At 43.1% G+C, this 25,291-nt stretch overlaps 1 protein-coding gene across 3 annotated transcripts in view; it reads left to right on the plus strand.

The window, feature by feature from the left end:
* The window catches only part of dync1i2a (dynein, cytoplasmic 1, intermediate chain 2a), a 27,715-nt gene continuing 2,424 nt past the window's right edge, over positions 1–25,291 (plus strand). Inside the window, exons 1-16 of one of the 3 annotated variants that reach the window (XM_036139283.1) lie at positions 1–108; positions 1,757–1,865; positions 3,108–3,225; positions 4,858–4,948; positions 5,878–5,967; positions 6,256–6,371; positions 16,637–16,723; positions 17,909–18,071; positions 18,158–18,257; positions 18,965–19,090; positions 21,028–21,174; positions 21,249–21,362; positions 21,606–21,739; positions 22,627–22,771; positions 24,694–24,834; positions 24,927–25,052. In XM_036139283.1, coding sequence (XP_035995176.1) covers positions 1,764–1,865; positions 3,108–3,225; positions 4,858–4,948; positions 5,878–5,967; positions 6,256–6,371; positions 16,637–16,723; positions 17,909–18,071; positions 18,158–18,257; positions 18,965–19,090; positions 21,028–21,174; positions 21,249–21,362; positions 21,606–21,739; positions 22,627–22,771; positions 24,694–24,834; positions 24,927–25,052 — 1,800 coding nt within the window. In that variant the 5' untranslated portion in view covers positions 1–108; positions 1,757–1,763. The remainder of the gene's footprint in view (positions 109–1,756; positions 1,866–3,107; positions 3,226–4,857; positions 4,949–5,877; positions 5,968–6,255; positions 6,372–16,636; positions 16,724–17,908; positions 18,072–18,157; positions 18,258–18,964; positions 19,091–21,027; positions 21,175–21,248; positions 21,363–21,605; positions 21,740–22,626; positions 22,772–24,693; positions 24,835–24,926; positions 25,053–25,291) is intronic. The other 2 variants (XM_036139284.1, XM_036139285.1) reach the window with 2 other exon arrangements.

The raw sequence follows: 25,291 nt of genomic DNA on the forward strand, positions 1-25,291 counted from the left end.
CTTGATTATTTCTGGTTTGGACCTTTACGGTACCCGTAGTTGAGTTGGCAGCGCGTTTGTTTTGTTTATATTGTAGATTTGGTGGTCAAGTTGGAAGCTTGTTTCAAGGTTTGTGATCCAAGTTTTACTATTGTGATAATTGTAACACACGTCACCAAACATTGCACTTTCCCCAGCAGTGTTTGAATCTAAACTGGTCTCCTTTTCGGCCAATGGTCAGCAACGTCTCTACCGGTTAGCTAGCAGCTAAGCTAACTCGGTTTCTAAATATTTCGGTTGGTTAAACTTTCACGTTTTTCGTTGCACCAAAAACTGAACATTATTGATACATCCCATTAAAAAGGTTCATGTAATTTCATACATGACTCATTGTTGATTTAAAAAAAAAGGACGGCTAAGGTTGCTACATGGTGAATTCTGTTAAACAAGGAAGGCTAATGCTAGCAGCAGCATACAGGCCGGTTGGATGCTGGCGTTTTTCTTTCCATTTCAACACTTAATTGGTTGGCTATAAAGTTTAACAGCTGTGGGGGGTTATATTTATACTACAACGTTTTTGTAGGTGATAAAAAAACAGCCAAACCATGTTTTAAACTAACATGGTACGGAAACACAGTAGCTTTAGGGTGGGGCTCTGTTAGCCTACAGACAATGAGTGGACAGTGACAGCAACCCCGGATCTTGTTGCAAGTTATGTTTAATGCTGCTTTGATTTATATTTATTGGTATAACTCCTTTTAAACTTTGTGCTACGTTAGCATTTACAATGAGAGGGCAGATAAAATGGCAAAGAGGGCAATTCAAAATACTATTAGTTTTACAGTTAAAACAAGTAAATATGAGGGAAAGAGTATTATTAAAGAAAAATGGCAAAAAAGGTGGGAAGAAGGAAATACAGGAAGATGGTTTTATAAAATTCAGAAGATAGGAGGAAGACGGAACGAATGACGAAATAGAAAGGAGGAGAGAGTGATAACAAGGTTAGGATTTAGGCATACAGGACTTAATTATACACTTTTTAAAATTCAAAAGCATACTACTGGCAAATGTGATTACTGTGGAAAATATGAAACAATAGAACATGTTATATTAGAATGTTATAAATATGAAAGAGAGAAGATATATGAGGAGATAATTTGAAATTATTAAGGAAAAGGTTAATTTATTAGATATTTTGAGGAAGAAGTAAACAAATAGTTATTAGGTTTTTAAAGAAAACTAAATTTTTCATATAATTTGATTATAGAAGGTGTGTTTATGAATGTATGTATGATAGAGATGGGTATAATACATTGCTTTAGTGCAAAGTTTCATGGAAGCCCAGGCAAAAAAAAAAACAACTAAATTTTCCAAAATGATATCTTAAGGAGTTACAAATTCAAATTAATTGATTTATCGCACAGCCCCAGTTTGTGACATAAAAAAAAAAAAATGTATGTGGATGATGCTACTGCTATACTTTTGAATTTTGGTGTTTGGCATCTAGAGGGCACAAAAACACCCCTATTGACTTTCCTCCAGCCTTCAATTACACGCAGCCCCACATCCTGGCCAGGAGACTTTGGCACCATCTGTTGGCTGATGGATTTTCTGATGGAGGTTTCTCAGAGAACAGATGTTAATGATACTTTTTCCAAGGCACTAGTGTGCTTAACTGGTTCTCTTCAGCGTTGAGTGTTATCATATATAAATTTTTATATTAAACATGTTTTTCAAAGTATAAGTTAAGATAATTGTATTGTTTTTGTTTTTACAGCGTAAACATGTCTGACAAAAGTGAGCTGAAAGCGGAGCTCGAAAGGAAGAAACAGCGGTTGGCACAAATCAGGGAGGAGAAAAGAAGGAAGGAAGAGGAGCGCAAGAAGGTGCGTACACATTCACACACAAACATTTGTCCTAGTTTGACATTGGATCAAAATAAGTCAAATGGGAGCATATATTAAACTCTTTTCGTTGTCTCTTTCTGAAATTTACAAAATACATGTTGGGATTTTAAATGCACTTCTTCCTCTTATGTTTCAACATTTACACAACATGGGTATGTGAAAGAAATTATGGAAAATGTTCAAATCTTCATAAGTCATTCTTTCTCCACTAGGGTTGTCACAATGCTAAAATTACAAACCTAAAGTTATTACTAAAAAAATCTATCTGATGGTTTGGTCTCTATCTCTATGATTTTCAGTACCATAGTTTACCTAAATGTTTCTAAAAAAGTTGCAAAATTTAGTTTTCTAACAAATATTATTGGTTTTACTGCATTCTAGAGACAGAAGATGCCATTTAAACCTCCATGCTTTAAGCACAGTTCACTTGACGAACTGCTCCGGATACAGTTGATGAAAAACAGCCTAGTTGTTGTGACCAAAGGCTCTGTCAGAGGCAGAAAGAGTCCCACAATGGAAATCGCCTCTTTTTGACGAGATTCCCTTTGATGACGTCAATAACAGATTCGCACGGTTTTGGCACATTTGGCTAAATTGCGACAAAATGACAGCTCTGCCTGGCACAGCGGCCACCAAAACCATCGTGGATCAAATATGCTTCAGTGGATTCAGTCCAGATTTGCTGCGGTTATTGTAAAAATGTTGATAAATACATTTTGCTCCTATGTAATGGTGCCATCAGGAGCAAATTAACAGTCAGAAATGTGACCGACACATTTTGAGCAATGCGAATGCTGCAAATTTGACAAACGGAACAAAGCGAAGTTTCTCGAGTTCAACAATCTGTCATTTTGCAGCGCTGCGTTAATAAGAAGAGCAACCATTCGGACAGTTTATATAGATTTTGACACAAATTGATAACTTTGAATATTTTCTTGTTTTAGTGTTGATTATATTGAGATAAAGATTATTTTAACAGCCTCATCTTCTGTCCTGTTGCATTTGCCTTTTTCTGCGACACCTGTGAGTTCCTTGCCTGAAGCGCTTAGTCTAAATCAAGCAGGTAATCGCTGTCATTTACATTAGAATTTGAATGAGATTATGCTCTTCCTTTAGAGCAAGGAATCAGAAACGTGGCTCTGTGTGCGTCGTTTTTGTCTAAGAGTAGACTGAATGTAACCTAACAATTGCCCCTAATGTTCGATGTTTCTCTTTTCCCAGGCGGACCAACAGCTGAAAGAAGCTTCGATCCAGCAGGCGGACTCTGACCTGGAGAAGAAAAGACGAGAAGCTGAGGCTCTCCTGCAAAGTGTGGGGATAACACCAGATGCTGCAGTTGGTATGTTTACATTTGACTCACGCTAGACTGTGCAAAAGTAACTGCTGGGATGCTTTTTTTTTTAATAGTTTTTGGTCATTAGGGAAGCTAAATAAATAAACTTATTCATAACCTTTAAATCTTTGATCCTCAAATGTTGTGCTCAACGGGCATGCATTCTGGAAAAGAACCAAAAATAACTTAAATAGCTTAAATAGTTTGCCTTTCAATGCAGATAAACCCAGGCTGATGTCGTTCTCAAGCTCAAAAACAAATTTATTTCATATTTCAGTAATCACACTTTTTAAAGGCACTCAGATTGAACAGGTCCTTCAATACGACTATTTATGTATCATAATTGATGATGCTCTCTTCATGGTACCTCATGTTCACTAGCTGTTCAAATAGTTTCAGTTTAACTGCAAACTGATCTGAAACTCAGGGAGCCGGTCTAATTGAACATATTTAACTGTAATATCTAGGTGACCGACCGCTGGGTCCCAGTGTTTTACGTAATTGGTGCTCCGTGCATCAGTCATAGAAATGTTTTGCTTCTAACCTTGCTGATTTACAACTTTACAGTTTTATTGTTTCAAATTTAGAAGCTCTGCATTTCGCTGGCAAACGTTCACATGGCACCCTTGCAAAAGAGACGGTAAATCTCTGAACCAATAAAAGGGCAGGTTTGCTGCTTTGCAGGCTGTAGACCTTCTCAGATCCGGGTTTTAAATTGGTCTTGTGGATTTCTAACCCTAGGCTTTAATAGATTACTCAAATGTCAGTATGGAAACAAATTTGACAACCTTTACAGTTAAAAGAGATGGTTTTGCTTCTTAAACAGCGACATAGAACTGCATAACCTTGAACCTCAGGAACAAAAGATAACTTAAGTTTTATGCATACTGTGTAGAAATTGTTTTATCGTTTATTATTGGGAATGAAACTTTTCCTCATTCCATATTTATGAAAAATAAAGAAAAACTGTTTTTGGCTGAATTGCAAAAAAGGACTGAAAAAATAAAAATCCCTTTAGTTATTCAGTAGTGGAAATTGGATGCGACATTGCAGAAACCCCATAGAGGAACTGCTAATTATAACATTTTCTTCATCATATATCATCTTCTATTCAAAGTTATTAAGTGCCACTGTGAAGGCTGGCCCCTGATCTGGGAGAAATTCCCATTAAAAATATTTCTAAAACAAAGTTGGTTTTGTTACAGGTTTCTGCGCCTTTGTGCAAAATCTCAGAGCAGTGAGCCCACATGACCAGCAGGTGGCAGAAGAGATCCATTGAAAATCTGATCCTGAAACGTCTTTGCAAGCCTGGAAGCAACAGCACCACTGTTGTTTTTAAAATAGTGTAGTTTAGTTTAGATGTGTTTTTTTTTTAAAGTATTTGAATGTTTGTATTTAATCGAGGTACAGTTTTTGCAGATTCATGCGTTACACTTTCCTGCTTAAGTCAACGTTTCATAAACGGCACATGCGCTCTTTACATTTGCTCATGTCAGAAACTTTTCTTCCAAGATTTGCTAGCTTGCTTTTTTTAAAGAAAAAAAAAAAAACGTGACGACAACCCATTTGTGTATTTCTGCTGTTGAGTCGTGAACAGTTTAGCTTTACCGACCTTTTTTTCTGTCTCTTTCTCTTCAGTAGTCCCTCCTCCCACGTCTCCTACTGCCAAATCAGCAGGAACTCCCAGCGAAGCAGGCAGCCAGGACTCTGATGGAGCCGTGGGACCCAGGTACACAAACACACCCAAGAATCCCTCAGCAAGAGTCCAAACCGCAGCACAGGGGTTTACAAGTGTGGAGATCATCCATGCCTCCCTATTTAGGGAAGATATTTCCTACCTAAAGCAAATTCTAGATGCTTACGACTTTAATGCATCTCTTATAAAAGTTTTAGTTTCCCCCCCCTCCCCTCCTGCTATGACATATAACAGATGCATGTTGCCTTTTTGCGCAGCTTAAACTGCAGATGTGTTTTTGCTGTAAATATGCTGAGGTGCGTTGTGAGTTTGTCTGTTTCGCTTTTATGTGCCCGTTGCTGCGTTTTACTGCAACATAAAGGTTACAGATGCCAGCAAAGCCCGCAGCTGAGCTTAAACTCAGATTAGGTCGGCCACGGCCGCAGTGAGTGATGACAAATTTATGCCAACCGAGGACATGTTTATTTCTTTTATGTGCCACCGAATTAGAACGCTCCCAAATTAACAATGAAACAGCGGGGCTGCTGCGACGCCTGGGGGACTTCTTAACCTCTAATTAGAGCCTCCTTCCCTGGGCTGAAATTCAAGCTCCCCCAGTGTCCCACCAGGCCCAGAGAGCTGTTCCCCCTACGTGTTGACTCATTTCCCTCACCAGCATGTCCATTTCCTACACACATGGAGGTCATGTTTTCTCTCTGGAGGCCTCCCCTCCCCACCATCGCCACCTTGCTGACTACACCACGCTCAGAGCCTTTGGCGTGGCAAAAGCTTGGGCAGATTGTTCAATTTCTGTGTTGGCAAAATTCAATCTTAATTCGGTGTTTAGAGCAGTTTAAATTGAACAGTTTTTCTGACCGTTCCTCCCGGCATGTTCTGGACCATGACGCTAACTTTATCTGTTCTCCTCATTTGTGCTCGCTTGTCTGTCACTAATGCTGCCTTGTTGCTGTGACACTAATCAGGACTCTGCACTGGGACTCAGACCCGTCCACTCTTCAACTTCACTCTGATTCTGAGCTGGGGTACTGGACACTCTCTTCTCTCCTTTCCTGGTCATTTTCCTTTCTCTCAATCTTTTGGCATGATTACTTTAGCTCTGAGAGTCATTAAGTCGATTCAGTCCAGGAGAAACAGTGATGTCGTGCATGTTGAAAAGATCAGATTAGGAATTGCAAATATTCTGTAAACGAATCAATTGTTTTCGCCGCACCGAGAAAAACTAATAATTTTAGATCAGCTGAAGAGTTCCTCTGGGTGAGGTGTGAATTGTTCCAGAAATATATTGAGGATGGTTAAAGTTGTTATGAGGTGCAGAGTTTGAGTTATTGTGTGCTTTATAGGCGTGTGACTCCAAAACTGGGAATGGCCAAAGTCACACAGGTGGACTTCCCGCCTCGTGAAACGGTGTCCTACACGAAGGAGACTCAGACACCAGCCCCGACCCAGGCTAAAGAAGGTGACTCAATTATTTGCTTTTTTCCCTTGCAATAAAACTGAGATACTGATTAGATTGTTGATTTTTGTGTTTTTTTCCCTACAGATTTGTACAAATTTCTAACCAATTCCAATCTATCTATCTATCTATCTATCTATCTATCTATCTATCTATCTATCTATCTATCTATCTATCTATCTATCTATCTATCTATCTATCTATCTATCTATCTATCTATCTATCTATCTATCTATCTATCTATCTATAATTTTAAAAATTGTTGTTATGACTATGTTGATTGCAACTAATCCCATTTGCTAGTTTTCTTTTTGCACCATCACATAATTTTCCTTCCACTCGTGGTGAGCAATTAAAGATATACATCAGATGTGGGCATTAATCTAAATCCACCTATGGCCATTCCACAGCCACAGGTGTATAAAATCAAGCACCAGGCGTGCAGAAAGAACGGGTCACTCTCAGATTAGCTCAAGAACCGTGCCCAGAGAGCTTCTTGGAATGGGTTTCCATGGCCGAGCAGCTGCATCCAAGTCATACATCAGCAAGTGCAATGTAAAGAGTCGGATGCAGTGGTGTAAAGCACGGCGCCATTGGACTCCCGAGAAGGGGTGGCGTGGAAATCTGATGGACGAGTCTGGGTTTGACGGTTGCCAGGAAAACGGTACTTTTCTGACTCCATTGTGCCAAGTGGAAAGTTTGGTGAAGGGAGGATTATGGTGTGGGGTTGTTTTTCAGGAGTCTTTTACTGAGATATTAAAGCTCATGGGTCATGACAGGGTGGGAAAGAAAGACGAGGGAGAAAAATGTGAGTTAATTGCAATATTAAACAATAGTAAAGAAATTAAATTTTCCTTTTATCTTGCAGACCTATTCGAATCAGGGGTGATGTCACACTGTGTGAGAGAGCAGTCACTGAAAAACAAGGTTTTACTGTTATTTTGAAACTAAGACAATGATTACAGAGTTGATGTGAAAAGAAAAATAGCTAAAATGTCTTCTCGGTCCTATGTTAGCAATTAACACAGATGTAGCATTACTAAAACAGCAGTCTCCTTCTGCGTCACCTAGAGGATTTAGATCTTTGCTTAATCTCAAAAGTTATCTACTCTTAAGCCTTTCTGTTATCCGCTGAAAGTTGTGCTCTCTCTCACAGCCTGAATTAAGCACAGATGTCTCCATTGCATCCCCTGGCTTCCTCTCATTTCCTTTTAAGCATTTCAGTGCTGCTCAAAATGGTCACTGTTGGGTCTTATTCCCACTAGAAGGACTTAAGGACTGACTGTTGTTGTTACTGTCACCTAGTAGGCTTTAGGGATGTTGTCTTCAGTCATGTAGGGAAAAGATTTTACATATTTAACTTGGAAGTTATCGGTCAGGGGCTGTTGAGCTGAAGATCATCCAGTTCTGGTTACTAGCCGACTGCTCTGTGATACTCCACACATAAATTATGTTTTGACAGCAAGATGTTCATCAAAATGATTTAAATTGGAGCTCCTGTTGTCTCATAAAGATATGTATTATTATTTAAAAAAATTTATTTTGGGGGAGGGGGGGTCTGTAAGTGGAACAGTTGAGGGTAAAGGGGAAATGAATGACGCGTGGAAAATCCTTTACAAAGCCCTGAGATGAAAGTGAGGAAAAATGAGGCCCGGGGAACACAAGAAGTCAGGGCAGAGATTCAGTTCAGACAAGCTCTGCTCCTCTGAACCCCACAAGCAGCTCGGCTTTGGTCTAATTAACGAGCAGGATGAGAAAACCAGTGACAGGAAGGAGAAATGCGATTGGAGCGGAAGATATGAAGCGCCGTGCGTTCGGCTGCTCATTGCCTCTGAAGCGTGTTGATACGTATGTAATTGCTGCTCCGAAGCTTTCATGTGGGTGGACAAACAGAATATTTGTGCTGAAATCCACATGTTGAGCACATGTGGTATTAAATATGCAAAACTCCCAGTCGAGCTCCTTGTTCTTGGCTGATTTTTTTTTGCAGCGACATGCTTCTCTGACATCCTGATGGGGATTCTGGTTTTGAACCTTCGCTTTAAGCTACAGGAGGAGTTTGTCTCTCTCGGTTTGCATCGGTTAACGCGTGTTTTCAGCGTCCACGAAAGATTGGTTAGGGTTTTAAACATTGTAAAGATGTGTGGAAAATTCAGAGATGACATGCTGGGTGATTAAGGTCAAGCTCTTTTTTAATTTTTTTTTATTTTTTGTTGCTTTGGGAGGGGCGGGTGACTACAAACCAAAGCAGTGAAGGATGAAGAGCATCTTTTTTTTGCCCCTTATTTCTCCGGCCTTCACTGGGTGCGGTGAAACTGTGTTAAACAACGCTGCTCTCTGCCAGCTGTTCAACACAGAGCCCCCCTTCCCCTCTCTGCCACTATGTAATCATTTCATCAACTCCTTCGCTTCCCCTGTCTTCTCCCTTCACCGAACAGGCACATAACAAAACGCACTCAGTGACATTGTGCGTTTTCACACCATCACTTCTGGCGCTCGATGAGACGTCGAGGCCTCCCCAGCTTGCTCCCGTTTGCCACATTTGTGATGCGCGGGGTGGCGTCTGGCCTGCTTTCTGATTGAGTGATTTATCGTGTTGTGGAAAGGAGGCAGCGGCGCCGCACTCTCAAGGTCAGCAGGCGGTGGCATTAGCGGGAGCGGCTATCGCGCCCTGGCTGAGGCAGGTTGAGGGTTCCCACTGCGTAGGCATGACATCCCGGGAAGAACAGGCCGAGGCTTCGAGATCGGCAGCTTTATTCACGCTTTTAAAAGAAAAAACACAAAAACAATGAGCAATCAGGATGAATGCCATCTAATTTCCCTTTGTTTTTATTTTTTTATTTGTTTTTCGAAAGCTTTTGCTGATGCTGCAAGAAAGAGTTGCTAAGCAATCCACGTCTTAATCTTCCCTAAAATCTTGTTTTATTCAGTTAATATCAAACAAAAGCTACTTTTTTTGGGGCCTAAGACACTCTGTTCCTCCTCCGTCTGACAGTACAGACCACAATTCTTCTGATTGGTTGATTAGTGATCCAATTACAGCAATACAAAATGAAAACATTGACCCATATTGTAATTTTTAAAATGCACCTTTATTTTGAAATTCTCAAGACAAAATATTTATTATTATTTCTTTTTATACTTTTTATGTTTTCAATTTAAATGTCTGATGCCTGTAAGAGCTTAGAAATAAAATGGTCAAACCCTATTTTTATTTTATTTTTTTTATATTTAAGTTTATATCAATTTAAATAATTGTGTTAGATGAGCTGAGGATATCCTATCATATCGATTGTGATTGTGAATTGAATTTAATGGAAATCGTATCGTAACAGACCGTCCTATCATCATCCAAACAAATCTATATAACATCGTATTGTGATGAACCCGGTGGTGGAGATTTATGGCAGCCTCGCTCCTCTCTGTCTGCTCCAGGGCAGCTGTGACTACTAACGTAGCTCACCACCATCAGGGTGTGAATATGTGGGTGAATGACTTTAGTGTAAAGCGCTTTGGGGTCGTCTACTTGATAAAGCAATATACAAGTACAAGCTATTTACCATTTACCAAAGCTGGGGATTTGCACCCCTAATGACCCCCTAATGATATAATAATAATAATTCAACTTTCAGGGTATTACTACTGTAAAGCCCCAAATTATTCATACCCTTGACATGTTTTGATTTAATATGTGATTTACAAGTTTTGAAAGAAAAATCAGTTTTACTTAAGTTTTAATGTGGAATCTGATGTGGAAAATTATTCGTACTTTTAGTAAATGACGCGACGCCGCCTGTCAGTAACCGATCAATCAGCAATCTCAATTTGTTCCAAATTAAAACGGCCCTTACCTGCAGGAACTGCTCCCTCTTAACCTCCGACCAGATCCCAGGATGTTACATTACAAAAGCATTGCAGTCAGAGTGATTATGTTAAAAAAAAAAAAAACATCGATAACAATGATTAAAAGTTGTTAATAGGGAAAGTACAATTCAGGCACGCGTTATCCTGAACATTTAGAGAGAGTGTCTTCCTTTCCCTAAACCTAAAAAGAGTCTAGTAAAATGTAAAAGATCGGTATACAGCCGACCGACCTCATGAACAGCTGAACACAGCAGGGAGCTACTGCATGTTCGTCGGTATGAAGGTAACTACATTTTTGTTCATAAACATGATTAAATCAAAGGGTAATGCTTAGCTGTAGTTCTCCTGTGTTTTATGTGGTTTGGATAACGGTGCAACTTCTGGTTGCCTGAGTTTTTTTGTTGTCAGCTATGAGCGGTTACCAGGACACGGATTTTGCATAAAGCCTTTAATATGTAAAGTAAAATTTGCACTCCTAGTGCAGGATATCTCTGTAAATTCCTGCCATGGCAGCAAGAAAACATCTACTGCAGTCTGCAGTAAGAATTTTAAGTCACAATAATATGGGTATAAGTTTGCTATTTTACTTGGGCTTTAACATCGATTTGTCCGTAGTTACCTTGAAATACCTTCACTGACATGATTCGCAACTCGTTGGTAATATTTGTCCCCTGCTCTTTTTGCCTTAACGTTGGCAGATAAGGCAAAAATGCATCTTTTAACGCTGTGAGCTTCACTATCACCACCATTACAACGTCTTTGTTTGTGGGGGGTTGGAGCAGTCCGGGCTACACTCCCACGTTGGTGGAGCGATCTTACAGCTGCCGTCACATCCAGTGATGGAAAAGTCTTCATTGTTATTCCATGTTTGTTTTATGACAATTCATCTTAGTTGATAAGCACCAGCTGTTTGGGATCGGAAGCACTCTTTGCCATCACCCTGATCTGTAGATCCCTCCACACATTCAAGTCTGGACTCTGGTGCGGCCACTCCAAAAATTTTAATATTAACCCCAGTCAGAAGAAACATGTTGGTAAAATTGAGAGATTGCTTTTAAACCTACATCTGCCCGTGGATTTGGATAATTTAGGCTTTTACTGTATTTAAAAGAAAAAATACCAAGCTTAAAAACCAATACTTTTTCTCATTATCTTTTATCTTTTCTTAGACACTAATTTTAATTAATTAGCAGCAGAGTCCAGCATCTTATAGGGGGAGAAAAAAACCTTTTCTATTTACAGTATCATGTCTTGAATGAAATAAAATTATTATCATCACCGTTATTGTCCACAAACTCATGTCAAATTACAGCATGGTGACCTAAAACTCACATATCTTGTTCACATCTCACTCCGTGAGAGAAGCTGAATTTAAACGTTTCACTTGTCTCAGAGGCAGTTTATACATTAAGTTAAAATGTCAGCTTAAAGGTTACCGAGCAGTTAAGTGAGCAGCAGACAGGCCTCCTTAAAAGAAACCATTTGCCATAAGTAGCTTCTTAAACCCATAGTGCTTTCTCTAATAAGCGTTTAAAATACCTTGCAGACATAAGAAAGAGCTGATCCGAACTGTACTTTACTCAGTTAACACTCCCCTGCTAAGATGTGCTAATACGAGCACAAAATATTCATCCAGCTATGAAATAAATAAATAAAATCAGCTGGTCGCTGGTCCAGAAATCTGGTCAGGCTGAAAATTGAACGATTTTGGTCACCAGGGGAATAACTGGTATATCTCTACCCTGTTGGGCTAAAGTATCTCTGATTTTTTTTCCCCACAATAGACTTCTGATTAGTTGTGCTAGCATGCAGTGGAGGGGACCAGATGAATAACTCCCTATCATCAAAGTATATATCGAGTTAAAAGAAGAGGCCTGAACAAGGATGTGTCGCTTTCAGCGAATTTAAATCCACAAAACAACACTTAAAAAGTACAAAGAGCCTGTATTAAGCGACGTATTTAAGCAAATTGGATTGCTGAATGTGAACGGTGCAAATCCTGACTTGAGTCAGACATTTCTACTTAACTGCATTAATCCAAAGCTAACTGATTAAACCCTTTTCATTGCATCCGTGTTAAAAAAAACAAACACTTCCAGTCAGAGCTGCTCGGTGTATCAAATCACAGTTGGCCATCGTCGCCATTGCAGGGGCTGCTTTGATGCAATATTTGGTCGGCTAATTTATATCAAAGTGTCATGCATTCATGCCCTAGACTTTGATGCTCACTGCTGATATAATATTTATGGACTGAAATACTGAAGCTCCGGATGAGTTGTGGCGACACGATGGTGACAAAAAACGGAAAAAGAGAGTCAGGAATGTGTCATAATTAACAGTTTTTCCACCTATTTTAAAGCCCCATTTTTAATTTGTTGATCTCCTTCATACGCGTGAGGTTGGTGGTAAAGGAAGTGTTGTTTCAGTCCGCTACATTGGTGCCGCCGATGCAGTCTTCCCAGACTGCACCAGCGTGCGCTCTCCCATAAAAGGCTGTAATTATGGAGCAAGATATTGTTGGACGCCATGGGTGGGGGGGGGGGGGGGGGACTGGTTGGTTCAGCACCACATTTCAAACGACTCGTCAGGGACACGAGTATGTCGAGCAGTTCTGTAGATCTCATATTTAATTGAATGTGATTGTTTTAATCACTTTGAATTTAGAGGTAGGTCAAAACTTTTAATCACAAAGTCCTTAGAGGCGCGCTCGTTTCGAGTGCCACTTGGAACTGTGGTCAGCTTTTATGCACTTGATGATTAGTAGCGCTTAAATATCTATCGTAGAGAAGCTGAGCATTTAGAGGAGAACATATTTTTCCCTTTTTTAATAATTTTCTCACTGTATGATTTTTATTACTGTGCTCTGTTTAATTCTGGTATTTATTTTTTCCTTAAATTTAAGGAAAAAATTTAGCTAATTCGGCCCTCCCACATTTACAGGGTTTAGGTTATACACTTATGATAAACTGCTTTACTTTTTCACAAAAAATAGTAATAGCATACGTTTGTGTTATTAAACTGGTAGGGTTTTTTTGAGGATTTTTTTGCTGTATGTCTCACCTCCCTCTCTCTCAAACCCCCATTTCTTGTCAGCCTACTGTGAAAAAACGAGCCACTAGTGGCGTACAAAAAACAGAGTTTAAAGGCCCGTTTACACTACACTTTTTTAACCGAGCCGAGACCAGTCCGATCTCGGTAACCGAGATAACTCTTGTGTGTAAACGGTCAGCAGACTGAACCGGACCGCGCTAACTGCAGACCAGTTCCCTAGTAGGTCTCGGCCTGTTTTTTTTTCTGGCCCGGTTATCTGATAAAGAGCGCATGAGCAGACCGCGTCATGCCCTTACAGTCAGCTGACGGTCCACGGGTTTTCCGGCGTGTCTGGCTGCACGTCCCGATTCACACTCCGTTCAGACAAATTTCAGACATTCATAATAATACTAGCTTCCTTACCGTGCCACACGGTTTCCAGAGATGATTCTGCTTATGAACCTCAGCGTCTGTTGTTGTTTCCTGCGTCTGTAAATCCCTATTAGACGTTTGTTTGTCTTATCCATGTCCCAAAAGCCGACTCTGTCTAACCATAACATCCTGAATGTTACGGGCGCCGCCATTTTGATTTGCTCGGTCCCGCCTTCAATTCCAGAGAGCAGCAGTACCGCAGATCGTCACTAGGAGGCGAGGAGCAACCAAGGAACCGAGATAACCGAGATAACTCTTGTGTGTAAACGGCCGTCTTATCTCGGTTAACTGATCCAAGCTCGGACTGGTCTCGGCATGGCTCGGTTTTTAGGTGTAGTGTAAACGGGCCTAAAAAACAACTGGTGTTTAGTGGAGAAGCACTGACAAATCGGCAAATGTCCGCAGGATTACAATTGTTTAGCTTGATCGGCCCAGACTGGTGATCTCATGGCCGGTTGCAAACTCAAAAATCAGATCTTGATTTCCATCCTCGACCGCACCATACCACCACCACAGCGTAGCTTTTTTCACTAACAGTCAAATGAAGGGAGAGGGAGGAGCACATACTGTACATGTAAGAAGCTATTTAAAAAGAAAGTGTGTTTGTACGACACGCACAGACGCATGTGGGGGGAATTCTGGCTGCCAGGGAGAGCGGGTCTTTCAGAGGATAACAGTAAGGCTAGCATGTAGCACACTGAACTCAGAAATGTCTCCTCTTTGGAAACCCTAAAGGTAAGATGAAGGTTCTGGAGGAACACAGTTTCCCCCCTGGGGGACAAATAAAGCAATTCAACCATTCACAGAGCCTGCTGTTTGTGTTTGGCTAGCTACAATAACTTGACTGAAAGTTAATCAGTTGTTGAAGCCGGGTGTAAGGACATTCATTAGAACCTGTCACACATGTTTCCCGACTTTAGGGCACTTATTTACATAACTATATAAAGTCTACGTGAGTCTGGGCGGGTAAACCAGATACAATACTTTTGGTGCTGTTCTTATATTTGCTTACATTATCGCAGAGAAATCCGTGTCGATAAATCCAAGCTTTACGAAAACCAGAGATTCAAAATCGACCACAAAATTTAGATCCCTGGTCTCTGAGTCCTTCAACAGGCTGAAGTGGAAGCCGGGCTGCTAAGACATCTACAGCTGCACACAGCGGCTGTTTGATGCTCTGTTCGTCCTTTGCCGCATGCCGTGTTTGCATTTATATATTATCTGTTGACTTGGGGTTGCCTTTTTCTTTCCACCCCCCTCCACTCCCTGTTCCTGCTCCCCCCCCCCCCACACACACCCCCTCCCTCCCAAAAAAAGCTTTTATTTCTTAAGTGGTACAAAGGCCATAATTGGACTTGCTTTGAGAGAGGTGTCAGCGTATGGGACATTGGTGATCCGGGTGAATTCTGTTAAATGCAACCCACCCACCCTCGCTGCTACAGCCCCCCACCCACCCGCACGCGCCCCCCCCCCAGCGGGGTCACCAGGATCACTAGCTTTTCTCCAAATGGCCATTTTGGCTGGCAGGTGCATTATACCCTTTATTTTCAGATTGTCTGTCCGCTCCTAATGCCTGGCAGGTTGATTGCTGCGGCTGCCTCGCCGGGGAAAGGGCTGACGAGCACGGCCGGGACTAGCTGAAAGACAGTGATTACTGTTTTCCTTTAAGCCTGATTGAGGCCCTTGAAAGGAAAGATTTTAACCTTCTCCTGTTGGGAGTAGGGTATGGCTGCACATGGAAATGGCTCGTGTCATCAACCCCGATTCTGTAAACTCATCAGCGCTCCCAATAACCTTCGTCCCTCGAATCTCCGTCTGAGAAAAGGGCTAAATCACTTTTATGGACCAAGTGACGGATGACATTATCATTTAGATTATCCCCCCTGGGAAAGAAATTCTTGTTGTGGTGCGGTGATCTCGGATGAACTGAAAGCGCTCGTGGAAACAAAGCAAGAACTTCCCACTTTTTTTTTTTTTTTTTTTTGGGGAAGGAAAGCGTTTCTTCTCCTTCCTTTTTAATACCATCCCGAGAAGATGCGTTGGGAAGAATCACGCTAGTCTTCTTTGAGGTGAAACCTGTGTGCAGTTTGCCAGCTGGTGTGGCCTGTATTTTCTTGTACATTCTCCCAGCCTGAATAGGAGCTGCGGGACCTCCCGCTGGGACGGTAATTGCGCAGGCTCGCCGTTCAGGGGGGGGGGAGGCTTGTCTCGAGGCGGCCAGGCGGAAAACCTCTGTGCCATCCCCATGCCACCTCTGAAGAGAGCAAGACAATCCCTGCATCGCCATCTGCTTTTGCACCATGCCGTCATCTGGTCAAGTCCAAAGGGATGGACCGAGGCAGCTGCTCCTCACCCTCTGCCCCGTGGCCTAGAAGGGGGCAACCCGCATCTGGGACACAAGAGGAAACGGCTACACTGACAGCCAGACTCCTTTCTGAATGGATTGTGTCTCATTAACAGTTGGGGAAAAAAAAGACAGGGGTCCCTATGACAACAAGACACCCGCTGCGCCGTGTCCCTTTAATACAAACGACAAACTTCCCCGCTATAGAGGAGCAGGTTCCTCTTTGAAAGGCAACATAGTGCTGACAAACCAAACAAATGCAAGGCAGAGATAGAAAATCACTCCATTGCTGCGCCCCGTAATCGCAGGGCGGAGCTTTTTATTGAAAAGGCGACAATAATGAAGGTGCGGAATAAAGCGGCCAGGCTGTACGGAGCATCCGTTGGGAGGCGTAATCGTTCCTTTTGATAAAGTTTTCCACTCTATTTTGATTTTAGAGGCTGCTGTGATGTGTAATTCAGACAAAAACAGGTAATCGCAAACCTTTTGGGTTTTACATGTTAGACCATAAAGTTTGCACAGCCTCATTTAATCTGTGATTGATGTGAGTTTTTTTTATATATTATTTTTTAATCAAACATGGCTTTTTGATCCACAGAGGAAGAAGAGGAGGAAGAGCCCGCTCCAGTTCAACCAGTAGTCGAGGAGGAAACGGAGAAACCGGACCAGAAAGTAGAGGAAGAAGGTACTTTGCTGCAAGTGATCGCTGCTGTGCTAAAACGTCTGCTGAAGTTGTTCGGAGTTTTCCAGATGCACCAAAATAATCATTTTGCAGCACATCGCATTGGTTACTATAATGGCTTTCAGACGTTCCAGTGTAATTTGTGATTAACCAATATAAACTAAGACATAAAAGTCGAATTTAATCGAGTCCCCTTTATCTTACATTCTATTAACTGCATCCCTTTAGAAGTGTAATTTAATTTAACTAAGTATGGATCCAGTTGTTCTGTGAGGACCTCAGATGTTTGTTGGAGAACATTAGAGAACAAACGGCATCATGGAGACCAACACAGCAGGCGGGTCAGAGACGACGCTGTGAGGGGTTTTAAAGTGGAGTTAGGTTCTAAAACAATATTATGAGATCCAAACTTCTCTCAGAGCTCCGATCAGTCCATCTGAAAAGGAAAACAATATGGCTGCCAACCAAGCAAGACATGGCCACCCAGTTATTTCCCTGGCTAGGTATCGTGAGGATCAATTAGTGAAGCAAACACTGTTACTCTGGAGGAGCTGCAGAGATCCACGGCCCAGATGGGAGCGTCTGGCAGCGGGGTAACTATTTGCCAAGTTTTACAGTGATATTATTGTTAGAAAGCCATAAGCAGTCCTCTTTGCAGTTCGCCTCAAGCCGCGTGGTTCCCTGGTCTCATGAAACTAAAGTTGTACGTTTTGGCCTGAATGGGAAGACATCTTGGTTGTAATTAACACAGAGAAGCATCAAAGTGTGGGGATTGCCTCTTAGAGGCTGGAAGAAAAAAAGAGACTTATGCTTTACTTTTCAGCAAAAACAAAAAGATCTTAAACAAATGGCCAGACCTAAATCTGAAAGAGAATCTGTGGAAAAACTTTTAGCTTTTCGCTGATTCTCACCTCCAATCTAACTGATTTTGAGCTTTTTTGCCACGAAGACTGGGCAAAAAAGTTGTTGGGTTGATGTTTTTATTTGGAAACCATGTAATTGTCCGTCCTTCTTCCATGACTATGTGCTACATGGTGTCGGTCTGTCCCGTATGATCCCAATAAAACCCGTTCACGTTTGTGGTTTTAACTTGACAAAAGTCAAGAGATTTCTTTATACTTTTGCAATTCCCTTTATTTTCCACGTCCTCCCAGCGTTTCAATCAAGCTTTTGTTTCTTTTGTCAAAGCACCCCCCCACGAGCTGACCGAGGAGGAGAAGCTCCAGATCCTCCACTCCGAGGAGTTTGCCCACTTCTTCGACCAGAGCACTCGCATCATCGAGCGCGCGCTCTCTGAGCACGTGGACATCTTCTTCGACTACAGCGGCCGCGACCTGGAGGAGAAGGAGGGGTGAGGGCATTGCTGTAATTATTCATTTGAAGTGTTTTTAGTTTTTTTTTTAAATCCATTTTTATGGCGTTTCTTTTCTCCTCCAGTGAAATTCAGGCTGGAGCGAAGCTTTCGCTCAACAGGCAGTTCATGGACGAGCGCTGGTCCAAGCATCGGGTCGTCACCTGTCTGGACTGGTCTCCACAGGTGATTTCCTCTGACGGTTGCACCGTTTTAGCACATCCCTCCAAGCACCATTAAGCAATTGTTCAATCACCGATTTTTTTTTTTTTCACCCCCCCGCTCCTGTTTTCTAAGAAAATAGGAGAAAAGGAGAATATAATTGTTTCTAATTTGCTTTTTAAATGGCTTTGATCGTGTTTTATGGTCACATTGCTCGAGTTTGACAAGATTTCCCTCTCAGACGAAACTGCCCCCCAGCAAAACCAGGTTGCGTTGCCCGGTCTGCCGGCCGTAATGATTTGTTTCCTCTGGTGTCTCAGGTCGTTTCATTCCGGCTCCTGCAATGACTTTTGACAGTGACTGAGCGCTGCCTCTTTGTTCGCTGTATTTCTGGCCCAGAGCAAAATTAACACCTGAAATCCCTCCTGCAACATCAACAATGTTTGTTTACATCGAGGCGGCGTTAGCCTTTGGCGGTTTGACGCAGCTTTATCGTCGTTTTTAGACAATTAAGGTACTCAGTTGAAACGGTTCTGAGAGAATTTGTGTTTTTACGAAATGACAAAAGGAGTAAAGTCGTATTTTTAGGGCGAGCTGGGTGAAATGAGACAGGGGTTATGTATTCATCCTGGCCAGTCAATGCTGCTGTTGCCTTTCTACATAGAGCTCAACCTAAGAGCATATTTGCTGCTTATTTATCTGCTTATTTGCTTTTTTTTTTCTTTCACCAGTATCCCGAGCTCCTGGTCGCCTCGTACAACAACAACGAGGAGCTTCCACACGAGCCGGACGGCGTGGCTTTGGTCTGGAACATGAAGTACAAGAAAGCCACGCCAGAGTACGTCTTCCACTGTCAGGTACCAAAACCAGCATCCGTTACTTTCTTCTTCCCTTCGTGGGTTTATTATTTTCTTGCTTCTCCACCCACCAACCCACCGCGCTCAACAAGTCCCCTCGCCTCCCCCAACCCCTCCGCGCCTCCGTTCACGCGGTGAGTTCACCGCGCTGGCATTCGTACCGCGCCACATCTTTCCACAAACACATGTCCCGGAGTGGCGCAAGACCCGAGCGGACTCCAGGAGCCGCAGCAGGATCGAGCGCGGGTGGGGGCTGGTTATCATGTGCATCTAAACAAGGGCCCTGTGTTCAGACGGAGCGAGCCGGGAGAGCGGTGGAGCGCCGCGGCTCTGCTCGGCTTTATTATAATGCCCGCCCTCAGGCTCCTTCACCGAGACGAGTTGAGTAGAACCACATGTTGCCTTCAGAGCGGATGTCATCGTTTGCTCGCTGCTAAGATGGATAAAACTGAACAGAAGTGTGAAGGCAGTTTGCTCGGTGCTTCCAAGTTGGCTCAAAAGCTGATTATTTCCTCTTTTTTCCATGTTTTTTTTTTTTCTCCAGGAATGTTTTTTCACTAAAAGGTTGTTTGTAGCTGAAGTACTTTAGCTGCAGTCCAAACAAACACACATTTTACCAGAAGGTTGGTTAGTCGACACTGTTAGATATGAAAAGCTGACTTCGGTTTGCTGGGACAAAAATGTTTTGTTTAATTTGAAACACAATCAGAAAAGAATTGGATGTGATTCTTGGCTTTCTGGTGGAACATGAGGTGAATTAACGGGTCGCTTTGACAACCTTCAAATAAAATACCAAGGTATGTTTTCACAAAGATTCAAAGACAAAATATATATATAACATGATTTAATTGCTTTTATTTAAAAAAAAAAGCTGGAATTAATCATACTGTTGCTAAAATCCCTTATTACATTAAAAAATAACGCAGTCTTTCACATTTTATTTCTTAGTTTATAGCTGACAGCCGGCCTGCAACTGGCTTCTTAACAGACATCAGATCAGTTTAAAGGTTATTTAAATAAAACTTTTATAAACATCACAAAGACTAAAGGGTAAAACACTGATAAAAGAAAAGAAATAAAGGTCGGCTAAAATAGAACTGATAAAGAGAGGCAGCGCAGTTTTTCTCCGTGGTTCAGTCAGAGAAGCCTTTGGTCATTTTCTCCCTTAATGAATGCATCAATGCATTTTATTTACTGTTTTCTTGTTTTGATGTTAAAATGAGTCTAATGATCTGAAACATTTAGCTGAGACAAGAAACAAAGTATTTATTTATAAAAATATATTAATATGATTACATTTTCAAGCTTTCTGAAGGTAGCATCCTAAGTTGCTCTTTAGACTCGTTCTGCTTTTTCTCTCGTTTTCCGTCCTGTCTTTGCATCTGACCGTCACGGTTATATTAAGCAGTCTGCTAGTTGTCCGCAGCAGTCGACCCATCTTGAATGGGATGCGTTTTACGATACGAAAAATCATTTTTACTGGCCGAATAAAACAAAATTAGACCAAAACGAGTGAAAAAGCAGCCAAGATGTGAATGAGACCTTACAAAGACCTTCACAGGAATAATACGCGTGGACATTTTAGAAGATTTAAAGAGAGTCTGGCTCCCAGGATGCCAAACTTCGGGAAATGAGGGATGACTAAGGTCTAATCGGCCGTACCGGTTGGGCGTGCTTCTCAGCAGACCTTTTCTAATGAGCAGGACTCGGTACCTCGGAGCAGGAAGCGCCGGTCATACTCAGGAATGTTACAGCGCAGCACCAAAAAATGAATCACCTGCATTTTCTGCCCCGTGTTTGCCGCTGCTAATGAACCGCAAACAATGAGTCAAGTTTCCCCAGCAAAAAAGTTCTCCATCTTAACTGTTTGATTTGTTTGTTTTTTTCCCCCCCAAACATCAAGAGATCTAACCGTTTGACCCGTTTATGCCCCACAGTCCGCCGTGATGTCCGCGTCGTTTGCCAAGTTTCACCCCAACGTGGTGGTCGGAGGGACGTACTCGGGCCAGATCGTCCTGTGGGACAACAGGAGCAACAAGAGGACCCCCGTGCAGCGGACCCCGCTGTCGGCGGCCGCCCACACGGTACTGCGGGCGCATTCGCCCGATTCACCTTTCAACACGGGAGCAGACAATTTCACCTTGACTGTATTTTGCAGCACCCGGTGTACTGTGTGAACGTGGTCGGCACGCAGAACGCCCACAACCTGATCAGCATCTCGACGGACGGCAAGATCTGCTCCTGGAGTCTGGATATGCTCTCCCAGCCGCAGGTGAGGAGCAGTCGGCGTTTCAGTGCCGCGAGCTGCGGGAGACACACAACGTCCTGGAGAATGAAGCGTGTAGAATAGCCTCTCAGGTTTATTTTTCAAGATGCATGCTCGCCGAATCATCAGTTCGAAGGAAATGGTTTTTGCCGGCCAAAAGTCACTGAACTGTGGTCTGATTTTTATAGGCCTCCCTGGTTGGGGTTGATGCTAACGGATGTGTTCCCGTGTCTTCCCTCCCCTCCGCAGGACAGCATGGAGCTCGTCTTCAAGCAGTCCAAAGCCGTGGCCGTCACCTCCATGTCCTTCCCCCTCGGAGACGTCAACAACTTTGTGGTGGGCAGCGAGGACGGCTCCGTCTACATGTCGTGTCGTCACGGAAGGTGCGACCGCAGACCCCCCTCCCCCCCCCCTTCCTCCCTCCCGGCGGCGCGCCCTTTGCCCAAACCCCTGCAGGAAACCGAGGCAACCTGTTAAGCCCACCTAGGACCGGGTGTCAAATAAATAAAGCCCACTCGCTTCCCAGTGCGGCCCAAATCCAGCACTTGATCTCCCGCTGTTTGAGGTTTCACTCCTGCCCAGTCATCCTGTTTTTCTTTTCCGCTTGTCAGTTGTGTTTGTAAAGGTCGCTCAACATAAACAGGGCACACATGCAGGGGAAACAAATCATTTTTTCCCCCCCTCTCTCGCTGTGCTCCTCGGCTGCAGGACGGTTTGTTTACAGCCGGTTGTCCCAGAGAGAATTAAAGCTGCGCTCCTTCCCACAATGTTCCCGTTTGTGAGCCTGGGACGGAATCAGCGCGCCGAGCCAGCCAACCTTTGCAGCGCGCGCGAGCCGAGAGGCCGTGGCTGCGAGGCCGTGCGCAGCAGAGTCACCTCTGTAATTGGGGGAATAATTTTCCACCTCATTTACAATGGTGTGATACTCTCATCGCAGTTAATAATGCATAAGCATCACTCATGCTGAGTATTTACCCTTCTACATTAATTATCAGAGCCTCAGTTGGATAACAGCTCGGCAACATGTGGTTGAGGGGACACGGCCACTTTCTGCCTCCCCGCTGGTAATTACACGATATAAGTAAATGATTACGGTGAGCGTGTCCAGGAGAGGTCCGTCCGCGCCCGTTGATTCCCTTCACGCTTAATGAAATGCTTAAAACGCGCCCGAGCTGCACAGCGAACTGTTAACCTCCTCGAGGTTCTCGTCGTCAGACCGCCACATCTGCTGCTTTTTAATCACGCTCGCTGGCATCCGTGTGCTCCACAGCAAGGCGGGGATCAGCGAGATGTTCGAGGGCCACCACGGCCCCATCACGGGGATCCACTGCCACACAGCTGCGGGGCCCCTGGACTTCTCCCACCTGTTTGTCACCTCCTCTTTCGACTGGACGGTCAAACTGTGGAGCACCAAGGTAAAACTCCTAAACGTTGACCGAAGGAGGTCCGACTGCTTCCTTTTGGTTTTTGGTTCTCGGGACCTGCAGAGTTTTGTTACTTTTGGTTTCAGGTGCGCTGTAGGGAGGGTCGCAGCCCGGGTGCACATTCAAGTCTGTTCACAAGCACAAACTTCAGTGTGGTTTGTTGGGCCTTTATGGGACAGATCAACACGAAGCAGATTCAGATAAGCCCCCTTTATCGTGTTACCCAGAAATAAAATGCAGTGCAACCAGTTGCCTTAACCCGTGAATAAAGTCCACCTGTGTGTAATTTAACCTCGGTACGGATCCATCCCGTCTGTGAAGGCCTCACAATTAAATGTGGAGGCGGCATCGGGCTGCACCGCAAAAATTAAGCTAAAAATGAGTCAAATATTCTTGAAAGTAGTGTATTTGTTCTTGATTTGAGCAGGTAAATAAGATGATTTGCGAATGGAATGAGATTTTTGTTCTTAAAATAGGAATAATTCATCTCCATCATCCTATTTAGAGGGCAGAATAACTAATTATCTTATTTTAGGGGTCAAAATACTCATTCCATTGGCAAATCATCTTATTTACCTGCTCAAATCAAGGACAAATACACTAACTTTAAGAACATTCTACTTATTTTTAGTTCTGTTTTTGCAGTGGGGGTTACGCTTTTCCTTTCAGCAGGGACAAGGACGCAGGTCAGATGGACAGAGTTAAAAAACAGTTGCAGTCCTGGAAGAAAACCTGTTGTAAGCTGCAAAGGCTTTGAGGCGGCAACCCCAAACAGATCAAAGCTTGCTGAAACGTCACGAGGCCTCGCTCAATGCCAAGAAAAAGTCTCTCAATGTGCAAAACCGGTAGAAACGGCCCCAACACTACAAAACAAAACTAAAAGTGAGTGAAATTTTCCTGAAATGTATTAATTTCTCCTTGATTTGAGACGGTAAATTACATTATCTGCCAATGGAATGCATATTTTGACCCCTAAAATAAGATCATTAGATATACTGCACTTGAAATAAGATGATGTGGATGAGTTGTTCCTATTTTAAGTGCAATAATCTTATTCCTTTGTCATATGATTTAAACTGGCCAGCTCAAATCAAGGACAAATACACTCATTTCAAGAAAATTTTACTTACTTTTAGTTCCCTTTTTGCAGCGAAAAAGCTGTCATCGCAACAACATCGCATCAACCACAATTCTGCAAAGTTGACTCAGTGGAGTTGAATACAAATGCATGCCGCACTTTTCAGATTGTTACCGTCAAAAAAAAATGGTGGAAAGAACCATTTTCTTTCCACGTCTCAGTGGCGCTCTAGCTGGTGTCGGTCTGTCCCATAAAATCCTAGTAAATATGTGAAGTTTGTGGCTGGAAGGGGACACATGAATGGTTTAAGGAGCATGAAAACCTTTTGTTAACACTCTCCTTGCTTGTGAACAGCGCTGTCCTTACACTAAACAACACACTGAATGCTGCCGGACTTGGCGGCTCATAGCTACAAGATCCGTTTTGATTCTAAGTTTAAACAAGTGTATAATTATAGATATAAACTGTTCCTTTTTTTAAACTTGCCTACTATTGTGAGTTTTTTCCAGTCAGAGGAGAGAACACTGCGCAGCGCTGAGCAACGGTGTTAGAATGAGTTTGATCTTCATGTTTTCTGCTCCCTTTTAAACGGTAGAAGCGCTGATGGAGCGTAGCTGATGATCGATCCTCTGGTCTAGGTTTTACATTTGGCTGGTTTGTCTGTACCTGCAGCTGTATTCCTTTATTTTGACCCTTAGTGTGTTCGCCACTAAAAGTGTGTTTAGTCATAAGGAGGGCGTCTGTGTGGTGAAGTCAGACTGCAGCTGCAGAGGGAGGAGGATCGGAGGATTTCTGTTCAGCAGACTGAGCGTTCGCGTGTCTCCCCGCTCCGCAGAGCAACAAGCCGCTGTACTCGTTCGAAGACAACTCCGACTACGTGTACGACGTCATGTGGTCTCCCACGCACCCGGCGCTGTTTGCATGCGTGGACGGAGTGGGCCACCTGGACCTGTGGAACCTCAACAACGACACGGAGGTACGGTTCCTCTCTCCCAACGCCGCGTTCTGTTGGATTCAACGCGTGGGAACGGGGTTCTGATTGACATTCTTGCGCTGTGGTCGTTTCAGGTGCCCACCGCCAGCATTCTGGTGGAGGGGAACCCGGCCCTCAACCGGGTCAGATGGGCTCCAACCGGGAGAGAGATCGCCGTGGGAGACTCGGACGGACGTGTGCTTGTCTACGAGGTTGGAGAGGTGAGCAAACGTGGATTCATACAGGGTGAAATCGGTGCAGTTGCTTTGCACCAAGAAGGTCCTTGGTTCAAATCCTTTTCTGCGTGGAGTTTGCATGTTCTCCTTGTGCGTGCGTGGGTTCTCTCCAGGTACTCCAGCTTCCCGCCACTCTCCAAAGCCATAACTGTGCGTGGCTCTTCCTGTGATGGACTGGTGAGACGGTGGATGGATGCATGACGTTAACTTTGTTTTCCCAGTCT

Source organism: Fundulus heteroclitus, chromosome 7 (assembly GCF_011125445.2).
Source record: "Fundulus heteroclitus isolate FHET01 chromosome 7, MU-UCD_Fhet_4.1, whole genome shotgun sequence".
Taxonomy (NCBI): Eukaryota; Metazoa; Chordata; class Actinopteri; order Cyprinodontiformes; family Fundulidae; genus Fundulus; species Fundulus heteroclitus.